The sequence below is a fragment of the Vanellus vanellus genome, assembly GCF_965231255.1.
Source record: "Vanellus vanellus genome assembly, chromosome: 19".
Taxonomy (NCBI): Eukaryota; Metazoa; Chordata; class Aves; order Charadriiformes; family Charadriidae; genus Vanellus; species Vanellus vanellus.
This window is the reverse complement of record NC_138924.1, coordinates 1695320-1715782: the sequence shown is the minus strand read 5'-3', so window position 1 is coordinate 1715782 and position 20463 is coordinate 1695320. Positions and strand designations below refer to the sequence as shown.

Genomic DNA, 20463 nt, shown 5'->3' with positions numbered 1-20463 from the left:
TTTCTGCATTCCCTCATTGGGAGCAATGATGATGTTAACTTTTAACAACATCACGTGGTGCTTAAGTCATTGATGCCTTAGTTAAGGGGAGAGCAGCCGCCGCCTCCTGAAGGATCTTGACAAGCTGAGAGTCCCCAACTCCGCTGTGGGTGTCCACAGCGTCTAGATACGTCCAGGTGTGGCCCTGAGGGTGGCACGTTCACCTCCTTGCAACATGGTCATGCAGGGCAAAGTCGTGTCTAGCCCTAACTTGTCGTGGTGTATTCTGGCACTGCGGGACCGATGAGGAGCAGGCGAAGGCCCGGGGGCTCTGCGAGAAGCAGAAACGGTGGATGTCACTGCTTGCACTATCCTAAAAGGTGTGTACCTGGTGATAGGCAACCCAGAGGCTGGCTGGGGGCTTACACACCACTCTGTGTGTTAACCTGCTGTGACAGAAGAGCCCTGACGCTCTGTCTCTATAATGGGGTAAAGGTGTTGGTACGTCAGATTCGGGAAGCGCTGTAAGAGTGCGGTTTTGAGGACCGAAGGGTCAGAGGTTCCGGGCACCGAGAGATGCGTCGATAATTCTCTTAGTTGCAAGACAACGTGTGCTCCAGCTTGCCTTTGTAAGAGCTTAGTGAAAGAGTTATCTATACGATAGTAATTTGGGGGAGAATTCCACTTAATGTGCAGAAATTCCAACTTTGTCGTCTCTTGTGCACCCTTAGCTTTAATGTTGCAGTTCCATATATCACTGTAGGAAAGGCATTTAAAAATGTATGAGCTTATTAAGTTGAACCCTCTCTGCTGCTGAACCAAGTTTTATAGGAAAATCTACAAAATCCTATAAAAGCTGCGCCAGCACGGTTGAGCACTTCCATGATGCTAAAAGTGTTTTTAAGGACAGTCAGTAACAAGAATCATTTATTCTACTAATCAAAATAATATTTACCTATTTAAATATTTAAACCCTCAAGCCTTATACAAGAATGAAATGTCAGGAAGGGATAAGCTCCTGATAAGAACGTTAGTTGGATTTATTTTGTGTGATGGCCAGCAAAGAAATAATTAATAACTACATTTCACGAGCAAGACTGGGGAACTACTGGGTGCTCAGAATTAAAAATGAAAAGGGGGGGGGAGAGGGGAGTCTAGCCACCCTCATACGAAGGAGAGGAGGAAATCTTTGAAAACATGTCATCAGGATCTTCTTTCTTGAAGAAGTGTGCTCTCTGTAATGAGAATCATCAAAGTCTTTGTCTACCCTGTCATCTTCCACCGGCACGTAAGATCTGGGCTCCTCTCTCCATTTTCATAGAATCATAGAGTGGTTTGGCTTGGAAGGGACCTTGAAGATCATTCAGTCCCACCCCCCTGCCCTGGGCAGGGACACCTCCCACCAGCCCAGGTTGCTCCAAGCCCCGTCCAACCTGGCCTTGAACACCTTCAGGGATGGGGCAGCCACAGCTTCTCTGGGCAACCTGTGCCAGGGGCTCACCGCCCTCACAGGGAAAAATTTCCTCCTAATATTGAATCCAAATCTACCTTCTAGTTTGAAGCCATTGCCCCTCATCCTATCACTACATTTACAGCCATTGTAAAAAGTCCCTCTCTGACTTTCTTGTTGGCCCCTTCAGATACTGGAAAGCCACAATAAGGTCTCCCCAGAGCCTTCTCTTCTCCAGGTGTCCAGAGCATCGCATTCCCATCAGACAGGCTGGCAGGTTTTTGTCAGGCTGGGGATCTTGGCTACAGCGTGTTTGGGAAGGGCTTTAACCCAAGGGCAGGCAGGTGACGGGGGCTGGGGGAGGCGCATCCTTCCTCTTATCATGTTGTAAGACTGTACAGACACAGCTGTGCCGCCTTTCGCTTTCCCTCAATCTTTGTTGTTCTGCAGTTACTGATTAGGTGTATGTTTAAAAATGAAAACGCAGCTTGGGGGAAGATGGTCGTCCTCTCCCCAGGCTCTGATGTGGCTTCTGCTCTCTGGTTGAGGCCCTGTGGTCTTGCCCAGGACCCCTGTGTGCTGTACGGCGTGTTTGAGAGCTTCCTTTTATGAGAAGGTTGTTTGGTTTGTTTTGTTTTTTTTCATTGGCGTTTATTGAACTTTCTGTTTGGCTTCACTTGCCCTCGTGTTGGCATCCCAGAGAGCCAGGAACTGAGCTGAGCGCAGAGTTGAAAGGGACCAGGAGGGTTTGTGCTGGTGGGCCTATGGTGGAGATCAGTTTTGGGGCGTTCATTTGCAGCCCAAAGGGTGAATGGCCCAATCTGCAAGCAGAACCTCAGCTTCTGCTCCAAACTGTGCCTCGGGTAGTGCTGAGGTGGCACCAGCCTGGAGGAAAACAGCTCGTGGCCAAACCTTGCGACTATGTTGTTCCATACAATGCAAAAACGTGTCTCGGAACGGATGGTGAGACCCTCTGGCCTGAGCGATTTAAGTCACGGGGCGGGGGTGAGGTTAGCCTTTTCTCTGCCTTGCTTAAACCTCTGATTTAAAAACATGGTCAGTGTTCTGGGTCTGCAGCAGCAGATGCTTTTCCTTCAGCGGTGTTTTTCCAGTATCTCTTTACCACCTGATGCTCCTCCTGGTTTGTCTCTCTCTGCATCTTGACAGACCTCTGCGTGTTGGTGCACCCCCATGCCTCGGTTGGAGAGATGGCTCCAGAGGGCTCCAGGCTGGCTAATAGGCAATAGGAATGATTTATTAGAAATACATCATTAAGAAAATGAGGTTACCGATGGATCATCTTCAGATAGCCTGTTGAAGCCTGTTTTTTATCTAGATCCAGGTATTACCTTTCAAAATTGCACATATTGGAAAACCAGGGCGCATCTGGAAGTTATTGGAAGTGGTCAACATGGATTTACCAAGGGTAAATCATGCTTGACCAATCTGATAGCTTTCTATGATGTTATAACTGGTTGGCTGGATGAGGGGAAAGTCGTGGATGTCATCTACCTTGACTTTAGCAAGGCTTTTGACACTGTCTCCCATGACATCCTCATTAAGAAGCTGAGGAAGTATGGGCTAGATGAGGTGACAGTGAGGTGGATTGAGAGTTGGCTGCGGGACAGGACTCAGAGGGTTGTGATCAGCGGCACAGAGTCTAGTTGGAGGCCTGTAACCAGTGGTGTCCCCCAGGGGTCAATACTTGGTCCTATTTTGTTTAATATATTCATTAATGACCTGGATGAGGGGACAGAGTGTATCCTCGGCAAGTTTGCTGATGATACCAAACTGGGTGGGGTGGCTGACACCCCAGAGGGCTGTGCTGCCATCCAGCGTGACCTGGACAGGCTGGAGAGCTGGGCAGAGAAGAACCTAATGAGGTTCAACAAAACCAAGTGCAAGGTCCTGCACCTGGGGAGGAAGAATGCTAGGCACCAGTACAGGTTAGGGGCTGACCTGCTGGGAGATAGCTTGGAGGAGAAGGATCTGGGGGTTGTGGTAGACAGTAAATTATCCATGGCCCAGCAATGTGCCCTTGTCGCCAAAAAGGCCAATGGAATCCTGGGCTGCATAGAGAAGAGTGTGGCCAGTAGGTCGAGGGAGGTCATTCTCCCCCCCTACTCGGCACTGGTGAGGCCACAACTGGAATACTGTGTCCAGTTTTGGGCTCCCCAGTTCAAGAGGGACAGGGAACTGCTGGAGCGAGTCCAGCGAAGGGCAACTAAGATGATTAAGGGCTTGGAGCATCTCCCTTATGAGGAAAGGCTGAGAGCGCTGGGACTCTTTAGCCTGGAGAAGAGAAGGCTGAGGGGAGACCTTATTATGGCATACAAGTATCTAAAGGGTGGGTTGAAGAAGGACGGAGCCAGGCTCTTTTCATTGGTTCCAAGTGACAGGACAAGGGGCAATGGGCACAAGTTAGAACACAGGAAGTTCCGTTCAAATACACGGAAACAGTTCTTTACGGTGAGGGTGACAGAGCACTGGCACAGGCTGCCCAGGGAGGGGGTGGAGTCCCCTTCTCTGGAGATTTTCAAGACCCGCCTGGATGCAGTCCTGAGTAGTGTGCTCTGGGCAATCCTGCTTTGGCAGGGGAGTTGGACTAGATGATCTCTAGAGGTCCCTTCCAACTCTGATAATTCTGTGATTCTGTGATCTGACCAGGCTTTTCAAATTTATGGAGTTCTGCCTCCTCACTGGACATGAGGACAGCTGTACTTTCTGCTTGATGGTATTTAATGTCTGTGTAAAACTTTGGGAGGCATATTTCTGTTGAAATTGGGGGGGAAAGGAGGCAGTACAGAAGGCGCGAATTAGGAAAAAGGTGATCTCTGCGCAAAATAGAAGCGTGTGCTGTCAGGAGTGGGTGGCTTGAGCGAGGCTATGCCTTCACAGAAGGTGGAAGACAATTTCAAGAGCCGGCGACGAATATATAATCTTTGATGCGGCGCCTGGGATTAGCGATTACTGGATCCGTCAGTGTGAGCAGTGTTTCTGCTGTGGGCTCCGGGGAGGAAAGCAGGCTGCGGGTCTGGCTGTCCCTCTCGGGACTCCTCTCTGACTGCTGTGGCTCACTTTGGCCAGAGTACGAGATAATGGTCCTGTTGTCCGTGGTTATGGACTTTGAAAGAATATAGCGCATTATTGTCTCTTTCGTTAAGTCGTGGGGTTTTTTTGGGGGGAAAGGTGCTGCCTTGACGGCACCCATCATCCGTAGGAGAAGATGCACCGTACACAGTCTATCCAGTCGCACATCGGCATCAAAGTCACCGTCAGCTCTGTGCCAGCGTGGTTTGACCTGGAGGTGCAGGATCAGACAAGTGGGGGCTTGTTTTGTCCTGGAACAGTCCGTGTTCCAGGTTGTTCATCAGCTGCCCTCATTAGTGCTGATAAATGGCTTTTATCGGGGATGTGAAGGTATAGAAACCATCTGAGTTTGGCTGTCGGCTGCCCGACGCTGGAGAGCGTGATTCTGGGTGGTTGATGGAAATAGCTTTGCGCACCAGAAGACAGTTGATATGTATTAATTGAGTATTAGAGTGGATCGCGTTAAATCACTGAGCAGGAAGAAGTGTTTTGTAAATGTTACTTGCCATTTTGTGGCCTCTTTGTGCTCCAGCAGTGCTTGCTGTGATTCCAGGTTATTTTTCTGCCGTGGGATCACGAAGCAGTAAATGATATGATATCCCTTTTCTGTTACCGAGACAGCCAATAAACATCCTAATCTCACTTGCTGCACTGAAGAGCAGATTTACAGCTGTGGGTGAGCATAAAACAAATGACGGGAGGATTCAAAGGCGAACTCCTGCAGCAGGCAAGCAGACGGGGTAACGAAACTTGATTTTTTTTTTTTTTTTTTTTTTTTGGTGTGTTTTGAAATTGGCTGACGTGATTAATACAGCCTGATGTATGCCAAGCTGTTCAGCGTAAACTCAGACATATTTCCCCTTCCCCCATCTCCCCTTCTCATCCTTCATTTGTTTCTGAATGGCTTCTTACATAAAAGCAGTGACTGCAAAGAATTCACAGGAAAAAAATGCCCTCCGTAAATATATTTTATTTTATGCCTTTCCCTGCACGTTCTCCTGATTGCAGACTTGGGCTTCACATAGAATAACGATCTTGGGCGTGGGAACGGTGACAGTGTCCACAGTCCACTATAGTCCGGTAGTGCCGTGGCCTCTGCCCCCACCGCCTCCCTGGGTGCCTCGCGGGGCGAGTGGGGAGGACTCGGGGAGCTGCTCCGCGGCTGTGCCGGGCAGGGGGTTCTGCTGGCTCCGGTATTGGTGGTTGGTCCGTCAGTCTGTTTCTGAGTGGGAAAAAAGCTGTGTCTGAGCCTTGAACCAAGGATGGAGTAAACCCCCTTTCTCCCCCATTTAAGGGCAAGCAGCACTTCTCAGTTGAGAGCTCAACGAGCTCCTTAAATGAAACCCAGGGCCATACAAATGAAACCCAGGGCCATACAAATGAAACCCAGGGCCATACAAATGAAACCCTATGCCATACGTTAGGAGGTTTTCTCCAGACCCTCAAAACTTACAGAGAGTTTTGTGATCGTGATTGAATGGGACGTAGTCAAGCGTGATTTAATGGGACGTAAAATGCCTCTTACTCTGATATCCCATTGATCTCAATGAGAGACGGAGCTGTAAGGTTTCTTTTTGCTATTGATTCGCGTTTTTCTTAAATAAATCCTGCAAGCAGGTGCCAGCCTACGTTTAACTGGAGAGGGCAGAATTTAGTGGGGAAGACGCAATTGCGTAACCTGCACTAATTAGTTTACAGGTGTCAGCAAGTAAGTACTGTTCCCTGCTTTACCATTCGAGTGTTTCTCATCTAGCCAAGAGGGGATTGTGAGGGATCAGCTGCAGCCCGCTTCGATCTTCTCCGGTCAGAAGCGTTTTCAGGTGTAGAAGGGCGGTGTTGCCCTTTTCTAACCTGGCACAGCGCCTCTGTCGGGCGGCTCTGCCTCGGGTCCGGGTGCTGAGCTGAGCACCTGACACACGGGGAGGAAAAAGGTTTCCCAGACAGCCTTTCGGTAACGATGAAAATCATCGTTACGGGCAAATTTCAGTTTAAAAGGAGGTGCCGGACTCTGACCCTATGGGTAACTAATCACTGACACCAACTGGAAAATATTGTGGTGGTCTCTGTGTTCTATTTCATTTAAATGGAAAAGTTTTCAAATGTACGGAGCGTTCCCTTGGAAATGCACCTCACTGGGCCAAGACTTGCTTGTGGGCAGACCCCAGCTATGGTGTGAGCTGAACGTTAGAAACAAAACCCGAGATTTTCCTCCTAGAGGGGTATGAGGAGCTGCGAAGTTTTTTCCAGCCTGCCTAAGAAATGGATTTGCTTTGGTGTCACTGTAGAAAAGCTGGGCAGAAATCTCAGAATAACAGGTTTATTGCTAGAGCTTCTGGTCTCCCGTGTGCTGCTTCGCCTCCAGCTCCCCCGAGAACCTTTTCGAGTATCACATTTATCTCATTAATTGCTAATCCCCGAAGAGACCAGCCCACAGTCTGAGCTGAGGACTGCAGCTGTGCTAGAATCCAGTTCTGGCCCTGTGCGTCCCCTTTTGGATAATTAGTGAGATGTGAATCCTGAGTTTAGCAGTGGTTTGGCCTGGTGTCTCAATTTTGAAGGTCCTGTCTGGCAAGCAGCCAAATGCTTTCTCGCCTGAGGGCAGTAACTGTGGGCAGAGGGGGGAAGATAGAGTCATAGGATGGTTTGGGTTGGAAGGGACCTTAAGGACACCTCCCCCCTAGCCCAGGTTGCTCCAAGCCCTGTCCAACCTGGCCTTGAACACCTCCAGGGATGGGGCAGCCACAGCTTCTCGTGGCAACCTGCACCAGGGGCTCACCACCCTCAAAGATGTGTCTCAGGTGTGGTTTGGTGGCCCATGGGTTGCTTGGGACTCATCCCCAAGCCCCTGGTCCTCGCTTCTGCTGGGACCCGGGGTCGGTGCTGACTCTTCTGTGCCGTTCCTCTGGGTTGCAGCAGGAATGTCACATCATGTTTCTTTCCACCTTATGCTGTTACAAGAAAATACAGCCCGGTAGGGTTGAAAAGGTGTTGTGCTTTGGGGTATGGGAGGGTGGAGATGGCGGATGGAGCTGCGATGGGCAGCCCGGCAGCCTCTCCTGCCCGCTGCTGCCGGGGGCCGGCATGGTCCCGACCTGCTGCACGATGGTAGATCCTCCCTAAACTGATGTCTCAGATGTTTCTAGGAGTAAAAGTCTAACCTCTGCACCTTCGCCAGGAAACGGTCTGAACAGTAAGGCTGAACCACAAAGTCCAGATCAGTCCCTTTTGTGTTTAAAATGCTTAAAATTAAAGAAATAAACCAAAGCAAAACCCCACCGCTTCCCATCTCACGTACTCATTGTTCCTGCTGTTTCTAACAAGTTCTCCGCTGGTCCTTCTAATTATGTTTGAGCCCCAGCATTTTTTTTTTTTTTTTTTTTGTTTGTTCTTTTTCCCCTCCTCGGCAGAGCCCAGAAGCACCGGGTGTTTTCCTGCACGCGTGCGGGAATATTTGCGAACGCGTCAGCTTGTCAATAATGAACCGCTGCGGTGGAGCCTGGAGGGCTGAAGGCCGATAGCCCGTGGCTGCGGGCAGAGAGCATCGCTCACCCCAGTTGCTTTCTGCGCCAGCAACTGGAGAGAAGCCCTGTGAGCGCTAACAAACTTGAGGTTAATTTGGTTTTAAATTGCTGCCTTCCCTGCTCGCGTGGTTGCAACCAAAGCCACCGGAGAGCGTGGTGGTTATGCAAAGCCTTTGCCTCCCCGCCTGCCTGCCTTTGGAGAATTGCAGCTTTGCGCATATGAACAATGCGGGTATTTGGCATGTCCGCTCCTTCCCCAGACTTATCCCTTCTCCCCATACCTTTGTTCGCCTGTCCTCGGCAATCGGGGAAGGAGAACGGCGATAAGAGTGGCGCAGGGCGAATGCGAATGAGCAGGAGATGAACCTCAAAGGGCTCGAGTTGGATTTTCCTCCAAACCTCTTTGATCACAAACTGAGCTCTTTATCCCCTCCCCCCCCCCCCCCCCCCCGAAGCGTGCCCCAGGGGAGGGCTGCCCAGAGGTGTGCAATGATGAAAAGGAAATGCTCTTGCTCCTGTGACCACCTTCTCTTCAGCTTAGCAGGTATCGACATAGATCAAAAGCGGGTTTTTAATCTCGGAGTCGGTTTAGGTTGACTTTTGTGGCAGGTTTTCAGGGTCAATTGTCGCTTTACCCCATCACGACTGTTCATTCATTTTAAAGAGAGATCTTCCCCTCGGAAGATCCTTTTCAGCATTCGGTACGTTCCCTTTTGTCGCAAGCTTGGCTTGTGTTGGGGCAGGCAATAGTGAAATGAAGAAATGCAACCTTGTTTTTATCCAGCGTAGTTGTTAAACTAAAGAAGATTCATAAAGAACTGTGTTTCTGCGGAAGTCTTTGTCTCCCAAGTCTCATTTTGGAGTCTGAAGAACACCTGCTGTTGCCTAAGGAACACCCGGTACAATTAAATACGGAGTCATTGTTGGGGAGTCAATGAGCTTGAAGCGATGCTGGGATGTCGTTCGTGCGTTCGGTCTTTCTTTGCTTATCGGGGCAGGATTTACTTGGTAAACGCTCGTTGTAATTCTGCGAATTGCTAATGTTGCATGTCTAATCTGTCATGAATGCGGAGAGGGAGCGGGGAGGCTCGATTTCTTCTTCCCTCGCACGTAGTTACTGTCGGGAAAACTGGAGAGTTTGATTAAATTGTTTGAAGTAGTTAAAGATTGCCTGTTTGCTTTGCGCAAGTACTTTTATTAAGGTTAGGGTTCTGGTTAGGATAAAGCGTGGCATTAAAACAACATCTGTCTCTCTTTGGGAACAAAGTGTGCTCCTTGGAGAGACCCCTTCCACTGAGAGCTGCCCCGGTTCTGCTCCACGTGTGTCCTTCCTCTTGAGGTCAACGTGACGTGAACCTGTTGCTTGCCGGGGATGGAGTTGGCTGGTGGGTGACCTGGGAGCTCCTTCCCCCTCTGTCCTGCTCTGCTGCGCAGAAATGGGTCTAAGCAGATGCGCAGCCACCAGAGCAGCTCACGTTAAGCAATTCCTCCTGAAACCCAGAGAGATGATGGCGAGTTTTTGTTTTTAACCTATCCTGGCTGCGTAGTCCAAAGACACCAACCAGTTCATGGCAGTGCTCTGCTGGGGTACTTCAGAGACAGGAACGTATTCAGAAGTATCGGCAAAGAGAGCTAAAACATTTATTAAGACTATTTAACCAAGGGTCATTTCGTATTCATTTCGTTCCAAAGCAAATGGGAAGAAAATTCACAAGTGCCATTTAAGAACAAAGCTCATTTCTGAGCACCTATTAATCTTAAACCAGAATAGGAATGTCGAGTTTCACTGGCAGTGGTAAAGCCGTTTTCTCTCTTCCGGAGGCTGCTGCTTTGTTCCGTGCCCACAGCCGTGCGAGCGCAACCCCGGCTGAGTGAACTCTGGATTTGTGCCCTGCCCGTGGTGCTCTCTCCGTCGCTGCTGTCTCTTCCTCCACAGCGCTGCTGAAATTACGCACCGGCAGCTGTAATCTGGGGCTTCCCAAAGCTGGGGGATGTCAGCCGTCATGGTGCGCCGTGTCTTACGCGCGTGCCTGACTCGAAGCGCTGCGCCGTGTGCTCTGCTAACCCCGTCTCTCTCTCTGCCCTTCGTGCTACAGGTGCAAAGAGCTGAAATACGGCAAGGACCTACCCCAGATCTCCATCATCTTCATCTTCGTGAACGAAGCGCTCTCCGTGATCCTGCGGTCGGTGCACAGCGCCGTTAACCATACGCCAGCTCACCTCCTGAAGGAGATTATCCTCGTGGACGACAACAGTGATGAAGGTCGGCAGCGCTGGGGTCTTGGATCTCCAAAATGTCGGGAGGGGGGTTAATTTTCTAAAATCTCATTGAGGAGTCATAGAATCAAAGAATTGCCTAGGTTGGAAGAGACCCTTGGGATCATCGAGTCCAACCATCTACCCTACTCTGCAAAGTTCTCGTGCTTCTTTGGGAGCGGTGACGCTGCTGGGAGGCACACGGTGTGAGGTGGCAGGTTTGCTGGCTGACACAACAGTTTTCTCCGGTTTCTGTACCAAAAGAGAAACAGGGTCAAACCAACGTTAAAATCTGAGATAGTTATCGATTGAAAGCGTAGCCGGAAGCTAGAAGGCTAAAGGGAACCGCAGAGCGATCTTAGCTTTCTCTTCACGGTAGCACCCAGCAGTTCTGGTTTCAGGTGTATCCCCGTCTCTAGTAAAAACCACTTTGATTGTGACAGAAATGCACCTCTCGGTATTTACCACGGCGTTGGGGGCGAGAGCCTGGAGCCTGGGGAGCTACTCCGGCTTTGGTCCCTTGCAGTGGTCTTAAACGAGATGTTCTCTCTGTGTGTGCCCCAGCTTCCCTATCTGTAAAATAAAGTCCCAGGCTTTACGAAATGGTTGGGACCCTTTGGAAACCCTCCTTCCTCTCATATTCTGCTTTTTGATGTGAGAGGGATAAATAAGGAGGAGGAAGAGGAGACAAACGCACCCGACCCGCTCAAGTCAGCCCGTGACAGAGTGTGGAGGGGGATGGCGGGTTTTCCACGTTACACACGTGTGTTGTTTGGTTCAACCTGCTCTCAGTCACTGTTGCAGTACGTTCCCTTCTGGCTTCTGATAACACAGAGCTGCAGGAGGTGGTTTCATGCGGAAGCATTTTCAGACTCAGATTCTTCCAAGATTTTTTTTTTTTTCCCCCCAATATGCAGTTGGATAATGTCATTAGGGTCGTTTAAAATCTTCACGAAGAACAGCAAATGGTTAGATTACTTTGATTACCGCCTTCTTTATTTGTACTGCACGCTTTTAATATTATTTTAAAAAATGAGACGTGCTGTGGATGCTGTGATCAGAAGGGAAGATCAGGGAGGGCGCGGGATGCGGAGAGCTCATTTCCAGAGGGAGCCTGAGAGGTTGCTCGTCTGTCTGCAGTGAGATGAGATAGTATACAGCAAGCTATTCAAGCCTATAAAAATAGGCACTCAAATACCACAGTAATGAGCACCATAGAAAGCTGATGAATTATAATTACCAGTAAAAGAAACAGGAGGGCAGCTCCTCAGCTGATGGAAATCACAGCAGCTCTAGTGCAAAAGCTGGGATGGTGTGCACCAGTGAAACCATGGGATTTCAGAGCTGGAACTACTTGGCTAGCGAAGAGAAAGTGCAGGTGATCTGTCACTGCAGTATTTAGCATTGCCCAGTACTCGGAGGGTTCGAAATACCAAAATGAGACGCTGCCTCTCCAAATTTTACCATATCAATGGGGCGAAGAGAAGAACGCTCTTTAAAAGAGGGAACTCATTGGCAATAATTATTGAGCTTCTCTAGCCACTGCCACGCACAAAGAAGTATGTTTCTCAACAGCCTCCACCCATCGCTCAGTATGCGGCGCCGAGGCTAATATTGAGTCAAGAACTCCGGAGACACTCTGGAAAGGCACAGGACGGTGAAATGAATCCTTTCAAAAAGCATCACCCCCCCTCCCACACACACACACCCCCAATCCCCCCCAATAAGCTGCGACTGCAGCTGGCAGCGAGGATGCAGAATGGCATCTCCTTATCCGGCACCGGGATTGCAAGGCGCTGTCTTCCCTGGCAGTTGGCTGCGAGGGCTGCGCCGGTGCTGGGGTGGGGTGGGGGGGTGTCTGGTGGTGGGGATGGGTGGTGACGGGGCAGCAAGATGGGTGGCCCAGCTTGTAGCATGCTCAAGCACTTCCAGCTCTGGGTTTTCCTCCTCGTGCCTGTTTTTGCAGGCTGACCGAGCTGCCCGGGTTGTGTTGGAGCACTTTACGGCACCCACCGAGCCAGGAGGGTGACCCAAATTGAGGGACGAATTCCTACATCACGTGCAGGAGGTGGGAAAATCCCAACCCCCTTGCACGCCTAGGCGCCGTGCGCTCTGCATCCCACCAAGAGGATCCGTTGATTGCGTGGGGATCGGGAGCGGTCAGGGTCCATAGCGATGGGCCGGGGCTGTGCTGGGGGTTGGACAACAGCTGCCCGCCGAGGTGGCTCCGTCTTCAGAAACCTTGGATGGAGGTGTACAGGGTGTAGGCGACGAGGGGATGCAATTAGCTGGTAGGGTTAGTTAGTAATGTCGGTGCTATGCTGTCGAGTCTTTGTAGGCATGGTGACAAATGAGGTTTTTAAGGAGGGATTTGAAGGAAGATAATGAGGTAACTTGGCAGATGTTTATGGAGAGCTCCTCCCAAGCGTGTAATAATCTTGTTTTCTCATGTAAAAGAAATGATACAAACCAGAATGTATCTCTGGGACCCGTGCGTTCACTCCGTGCATCGTCAAGGAGCTTCAATGACAGCAAAGAATTATTAATGGCAATAACGTTGTCATATAGTTCCCAGTTATAGTGGGAAATAATTGTGAGCAGCAATAGCAACATCATATAGTCGATGCTTTGGATATTACAAACAAAGTTGTAATATATAGATTTGGCTTCTACAGGAAAACAATTACAGGAAAACAGTTTCTCGTGACGCTCAGATTAAGAGGTGGATCCTGGGGGATGAAGCGCTGGTGTCGTGCGGAGGATGGGGTTGCGTGGGTGCAACTTTGGTGGCTGTGATTGAAGAAGAGAAGGAATTACTTCAGCCCCGGTGAGCAGCCGGCTGTGTCTGAGGGACAGTTTCCCCGGTGCCTGGCTTGGCCCTGCAGCCCAGGCAAAGCCTTTGGGGGCTCAGTTTTATACCCCTGGCAGAAGGTTGACCTCTGGAGAGTAGTGGCTCAAAACCAGCAGCTGTGTTGTATCCTGGTGGGTCACCACAAGCAGCTTCTGGGAAAGCTGCTGAAGGCTGGTGAGAGTCCGTGGCTGGGGGCTGCACGCTGGGGTGTTTGCGTCTCCGTTCTGCCAGGGAGCGCTTTACACAGATGCGAAGAGGAAAGACAGCTTGCCTGGGGAACTGAAGAACAAAGCAGGTTCCCAAACCAAATATTAAAAGACCCCCAGGGACTTCCAAGTCAACTTCAAGTTTGAAAATGAGTCCCGGGGACAGAGGTAGGAACCGCATCCCCTGCGCGCGGCGGCTGGGACTGCCTTTCGGGCCGACCGCTGACTGGTTACACAGACCCCGTCAAAACCTTTCAGCGTTTTGTAGTTTTCAGGCTGGAACAAACTGCTTCCGAAGACTCATTAGACGCTTCTCGCGTGTAGCTTTGTTGTGACGCCGTCTGTACAGCAACACTGCACAACAGAAAAGTGAGCAACGAGAGATGAAAAGTTAATAAACACCATCAGTCGGATTCCTCCTATCTGAGCTGTAAATAGATAACAGTTACCGATGTATTGTAATGGGGGGGGAAAAAAAAAAAAATCCCTTCTTGAAGGGAAAAGCTCGGGGGAGTCGTAGTTTGAACCCCTTTCTCCCTTGAGCTGCGCGTTATACTTTGTAAAGACTTTTTTGGAGACTGCTTTTGTTTGTGCTTGTTGCAGGGGTGTAATCGCAAAGCGAGTGCACAGGTTGTGTTTCTGAGTGATAACGTGTTTCCTGGGTTGTTGGAGGGATGCAGCAATGTGCCCCTGAGATGGTGCGTTATCTTGCAGCTGCACACTTTGTCTACGGAGTCTGTTGCTTAATCATCACCTGCTTTTTTTTTTTTTTTTTTTTTTTTCCTCCTGTCTGTCTTTTAGTGGATTTAATCTGGGATAATATCTCTTTGAAAGGCAAACCTCTAGGTATGAAAGAAAACCTTTGGATGAAAGACTTCCTTAAAGGAGCTGGCTGCGCTCGGGGAGACATGCTACGGGCTGTAATTTACCTCGGTGGAACACATTAGCTGCGATTTGATGTGTCGCTTTCTTGTTTCGCAGCTCGTTTCAACAGCAGCGACAGCGGTCGGAGCGCGCTCTCCCGGGAGCCGCCTGGCTCGCGTTGGGTGTGTTTGTGTTTAGAGGAAGGTTTTCACAGGATTGCAAGAAGCTGAGTCATACCTCAGCTCTCCCTAAGGCGCTGGTCCAGCCCAAGTGCCGAATTATTCCCATTGCTCAAACTAAAGATGGGTTGCTTGATTGCAGCTGACCTGGTGCTGTCCCACTGGCGGTGAGGTCCGAGGCCGTCGGGCCCCGCGGAGGTGTGGAGGAGAGCGCCAAACCGGCTTCGTTTGTCTCTCTTGGGCTTTTGCTGAACCAACTGAACCAGTGGCCCGCAGCCCAGTGCGCCCAGTGGGACCCGCTTTGCCTGTAGCCCCGCCTGAGAACGGATTGGTGCACCTGCTCCCCCTTTTCGCAGTTTCCTCTTCAATATTTGCAGGCGAAAAGCTTCAGGGCCTCGCCGGGCTCCATGTCTCGCTGCAAAAACGCTCGGATTCATTTACTGCCTGTTGAAGGAGTTTCCTTTGTGAGTTCAGGCTGCAGAAATCCAACCCGCGACGGTTTCGGGGTTTCGGGCAGGCGAGAGCGTGGGACAAGGGAGGGCTGGTGTGTCCCATGGCACCGGAGCGCTCCCAGCCCCGACTCCTGTGTCCTTCAGCCTTCAGGGCTTCTGATAACAGGCTTGGGCTCTGTAGACTTTCCCCACCCAGCTCAGCCCGGCAAACACAACTATGTTTTCTTTAGGGGTGTAGAGGAGGTGCGGTCTGCTCCCTAGGACCACCTGGGCATTCTTGTGTGAGACATTTTCTGCTGTTGGTGGTTCCTTGAGCTCCTCTGGCGCCGTTGGTCTTTGCTTCTTTCTTTGTGTGGTGATAGGCGGTTCCTACCTTTAGTTCTGGGGACTTCAACAGGATCTGGGGAGACTTGGGCAGGGTTTGGGGAGATTTGGGCAGGGTTTATGGTGTGGAGCGCTGAGCAGCAGATGTCCCTGCGGTTGCTTGTGGGCTGATGTCCGTGCCGTGGTTACCATCAGTGGCATCAGGTGATTCGATTTCTCTGGCCGGCCTATTTCCCAGAAAGCTCACGTAGGTGAGAAAATACTTTGCAATAGGTAACATAAGTCATTGCAGCTGGCAGATGGGTTTTTTAATGGAGCAACAGGTCTATTGCATTCTAGTTCCTTGGACTTGCCCTTCAGTGAAGATCAATACGGACAGATGGAGAGCAAAAGGCAGGATTGAAATCGAACCTGCCGGCGTTTTCAGTAGAATTTCTCGCTGCAAATCTTCCCTGGAAGCAGCTCGTGCAATGGCAAAGACCAAACATTCACAGATACCTCCGTGTACAAATATTGATTGCATCCTGAATAAACAGGACTTAGGAGTGATGTGGGTGTGCTCTGAAGGATGGTCCAGCGTAGGTTTCCCCAAGGGATGCGTGAGCGGCGGGTGAAGAGTGCCATGGGATACAGAAGAGAAAGGAGTCTCTGGATTCCATCGCAGTGCTTAGTTTGAATCAAATTACTGGTTGTGTAGCTCATGCCGCTCCACCCGCTCAGATACCGCCTGAGTGCGTGGCCTAAATATGGGGTCCTTGGATTAGGAAGGATGAAGGTGAGCTGGGGAGCCACTGCTCTGCTCCCTTCTGGGCTCCTGACTTTCCTTGTCCTTTCTTTGCATCCAGAGTTTCAGGTTATGAACACTGGGAAGATTATCACGCTAAAATTATCGTCGGCTGAGCGTCTAGTGGATGTTCTCATTTTCGGCAATGAGCTGAAGGGGCGAAAGCACCGCTGTGACCCTGCGCGAGGCGGAGGGGAGGAGAACGGCAGCAAGTTTAGACCGAAGCTGTGAGGTGCTTTCTCCCCTGCTGTAGTTTGCGTGAAGCCCTGAAAATGGCAGATCCAAAGGCCGGGTTGCCAGTTTGTGCGAAAACTGCCTCCCTTACGCGAGGGTATCTGCTGTCGTCCATTAGTGCAAGTCATTTAATTCCTGGCGTTCTACTTCAGACCTCCCGACCTTCCTATTGCAGCTCTGGGACGCGCTGTAAAGCCACAACAGTTGGGGACGAAACATCTCTTAAGTTAATATGACAGCCTAAAAGCTTTGCTGCTACTGACCTTAATGCAACAGCTCTCCGCGTGCCCAGCCCGGAGCCACGCGTTCCGACAACGCGCGTCAGAGCCGCCGCGGGTTGTTTTCCTCTTACGCTAACGGCACTCGATGAAGCGACTGCTGAGTGAAGGAAAGCGCCGGGTAAAATTGGGAATGACTCCAAACGACCTGGATTAAGATTAGATTCGCGAGTGAGTTACGATTTCCAGCCCGCTGGAGTTCACGTGGAGGGAGCCGAGCACGTCTGGTCCCGGCGGATCAGCGTCCATGGGACGGGGGGAGCTGTGCCAGTGCGCCTGTGCCGGCGCTGGGGTTTCCACTGGTGCTTTTTGGCACAGTCCCGCTCATTGGCCAGGGGAGACCTGGGCCAAGGCTGATGTAAAACTTGAACGGGAGTTTTGCAGGGCATTCCTGAACACCGGCATTTCACTTTCGTTACCTAACAGTGCATTTTCCACACCTGCATTTCTGGATGAGCCGAGAAATGAAATACGAAGCCCACCCCATCCCTGTGCCTGCTGGCTGGACGCCCGGTTGAGCGCCAACTATGTCTCTCCTCGTACCGAAAAAGTGCTCAGCAGCCGCTGTGCAGTGTGCCCTCCTCCCGCAGAGCTGCAAACCAGCTCAGAAGGGCGAGAGGCTGGCCGAGGCCAGCACAGATGTGCAGTCGTCCTCTCTGTTAGGGCTTCCACAGGCACGTAAGAAGAGGGAATTCTCGCCCAAAAGGTGTGTGCTGTGGGCTGAGCCAGGAAGGGAAGGCAGGGAGCGAAGCTGGAGGTCTGGGCAAGGTTGTACAGGGAGCCCTTAGCAGAGGGAAGGTCTGGAACCACGTTTTCCACGTCTGCTTAATGGTTTCGACTCTCTTGAGTGTTTCTCCGCTTGGGTAGCAGCCTGTCGGGGATGCTCGCAGCATGCATTGCGGGCAGGAGAGGGGCACTCTGGCCTCTGCTAACGAATGGGGTGGTGGGTTAGAACGATGCTAATCGTAAGCATCTTCTTCACTGGCTCTCCGTGGGCACCTCGCACCATTTCGCAAGTGCACGGCTGTGCTGTATTGGCCTTCCTGCTCTCAGCAGGTCAGTTCTTCACCTACTGGCATCCAGCGTCCTTTCAGAAAGGAGGAGGACGCGGCTGTGGCTCCCCGGGGAGTTTCTGACGAGCTGCCTGTTACACAGCATGGCGGGCATAGGAATCTCTCAGGCTTCACCCTTCGCTGCCTTTGAGACACGACATTACAATTCTTTCCTGTTTCACTACAGTTATATTCTCCTTTGAGCTGCTCAAACAATTCCCATGAAGATTTTTCTTGTTTTCCTTCAGCTGAGATTAAAACTCCCAATTTGAAAGTTGTTTTAATCGTTCAGCCCAGCCTGTAATGCAGTGGTCTGCAGCGTTAGTGACTTCACCTTCTGACAAAAACACGTGGGGTGTCAGTGCTGTGCTTGTGGAGTTTGGTCTGTTAAAAAAAAAAAAAAAAAATCTGTGTCTCTGTCTCCTTAAAACCATTCGGGAGAGTTGTTGTCTCCATAAAATATTGGTTTTTCTCTGAGTGGCTCAGCATGAAATGGAAGTTGCTGAGTTATGTATGTATGTGCTGCAGATGCTTTGAATTGAGGAAGGGGCTCATTTGCTTTATTCTTCTTATTCCCACTTCAGCATAAAAAAGAAATGAGACTTTTGGGAAATTGATGTATGAGGGGAACCATCCCAGAAAGGCAGTCTGAAGAAAGCGCGTTTTACGTGCCTGGAAGAAGGCGTGGAAGGGAAGGGAACAGATAATCCCTTTTCCTTTGATTTCTCGGGCTAAGACCCACAGATGGGACTTGCTGTTTACTCCTGCTCTCCACTGCCGTGTTTCCTTCGTGTAGGAGCCCATGTGTGCTCATATGTCTTAAGTATTTTACCATGTGGATTATATTAATGGTGATTTTTTTTTTTCTTTTTTTTTTTTTCTTCCTGGAGAGAGAGTATGTGTGAAGGGGTAGTAGACTATAATTTGGCTTCACAGACCATATTTTAATTTTCTTCTGTCCTGGAGCAGGGATAAAAGACATCCTCAGGAGCTGCTTTTGTGGCATTAACAGTCCGTGTTGGGGCACAGCGGTATTGCTGAGCTTTTACAGAGTCCTTCTCATCAGAAGATCTTTGTGCATTTAACTGATGCACCAAGAAGTGAAAGGAGCAAGGTTTCTGGCACGAGCACTTTTCCAAATTTTTGAAAAAAAAAAAAAAACAAACCAAAAAACGTACGAATACTTACTCCTTATTGTAACCTCCCGTATGCTTCCGCGTTCGAAGTCCTGTGTGTCTTTTATCCTCAATGCCCGTGACTGTCAAAAAATGTAATGCTGGCAGTGACTGCAGGCTGACAGATCCATTATGTTCTCAGCTGTACCACGTCTACGGGCTTAGACAACGTAATTAAATGATCTGCAGTTTCCAATGAACGGAAGATACGTGGTATGAGCATCTTCTGAATGAAGCCAAAAATCTCTTTCATCCTCTCATAAAAGCAGGGGGAATTTTAACGTTTCTGGTGGCGAAGCTTGGAAAACATACAGCAAAGTGCCAGGACTGTAGTAGTGAAGCTGAATAAAAAGGATAGTGAACCTCATACACGGTTTGATGTAGTTTAAGTTACTTCACATGGGTTTTGCAGCATTTCGAGCAATGCATTCAGCTAAAATCGCCATCAGAAATTCAGAGCCACTAGTGTTTGGTATCCACGGCTGACTTCTTTCCGTTCATGTCTCTCGGAGGTGTGATACCCGGGGATTGCAAGGCCATCTAGCTGACTTCTTGCTGCCCGTTGCCTCTGAAGATGGCATTTGGGCTCCTGAGTTGTCCAACATCAATGTTTTTGGCAACCTTGAATGTCTTTTGTAAGGGTTGTGGTCAGTACGCCGTTAGGTCGTCTTTTGCTAATCAGCATTGATTGACCCAAAACGATTATATTCCTCCCAGAGGTCTTCCAGAGATACGTGGCTCCTGTAAGTTACGATTGTATCCATCAACAAAGTGGGTTAATTTTAGGTGGAAACTGTTGCACCTTTTCAATGGCTTCTCCCTACTTCTTTTCTAGAGGAACTGAAGGCGCCGCTGGAAGAATACGTCAATAAACGATACCCAGGGCTCGTGAAGGTGGTGCGCAACCAGAAGAGGGAGGGCCTTATCCGAGCTCGTATTGAAGGCTGGAAAGCTGCCACCGGCCAGATCACCGGGTTCTTTGATGCCCATGTGGAGTTCACTGCCGGCTGGTAGGTGCTCAGCTGGGTCTCAGTTGGAATGTGTGTGTGTGTGTGTGTGTGATGCATTGAACAAGGGACAGTCCATCGTTTTGTAAGGATGTGTTTGCGAACGAGACAACCGGTTTATTAATCCTGTCTTCCTCCTGGACTGAACAGCCTCTGATGAGATACGATGGGAGGATACAAGGGAAATCTGTCCTTGCCCTTCTTTTCTGTAATCGTTTGCTATCCCCTCACCCCCCGTTTATATTTTTCAGGTTGATTTCCCATTCCCTTAGCCCTAAGTAATTTCCCTACGTTTTCAGAAAAAAGCCCAGGCAGCAAGGGATTGAAAGGGAAAGTGTTTCCTGCTTCCTTGCCCTTTGCAGCTGGATCCCACTGGGGAAGGCTTAGATGAGTTAGATTGACGTGTTTCTTCTGCAGCTAGGAGTAAGCGCGCAAGTACAGAAGCAGTGAAAAGTGTTTCATAAGGATTTTTTTTTTTTTTTTTTCCAGAGATTCAAAACGTTTGGGTTCTAGTGGCTTAAGCTTGAGTCTAGATCATGAGAAGAGTTTGAGAGTGATTTTTTTTCTTCTTCTTTTTTTTCTTCCTAACCAAGTGTAACAAGTAAATGGTCCGTATGTAGAAAAGCGGAGGCAGAAGACGCTAACTTGCGTCTAATTTGAACAGAGTAACATCCACAAGAAAAATGCCTTAGCAGCTGTGAACGGAGAATTCTGCGCAGTTACTGAATTCTTTGTAACGGCATCAGAACTGAAGGGTGTAT

At 49.8% G+C, this 20463-nt stretch overlaps 1 protein-coding gene across 1 annotated transcript in view; it reads left to right on the top strand.

The window, feature by feature from the left end:
• The window catches only part of GALNT17 (polypeptide N-acetylgalactosaminyltransferase 17), a 225474-nt gene that overhangs the window by 67589 nt on the left and 137422 nt on the right, over positions 1–20463 (top strand). The window contains exons 3-4 of the mRNA XM_082493169.1: positions 10137–10303; positions 19531–19705. Coding sequence (XP_082349295.1) covers positions 10137–10303; positions 19531–19705 — 342 coding nt within the window. The remainder of the gene's footprint in view (positions 1–10136; positions 10304–19530; positions 19706–20463) is intronic.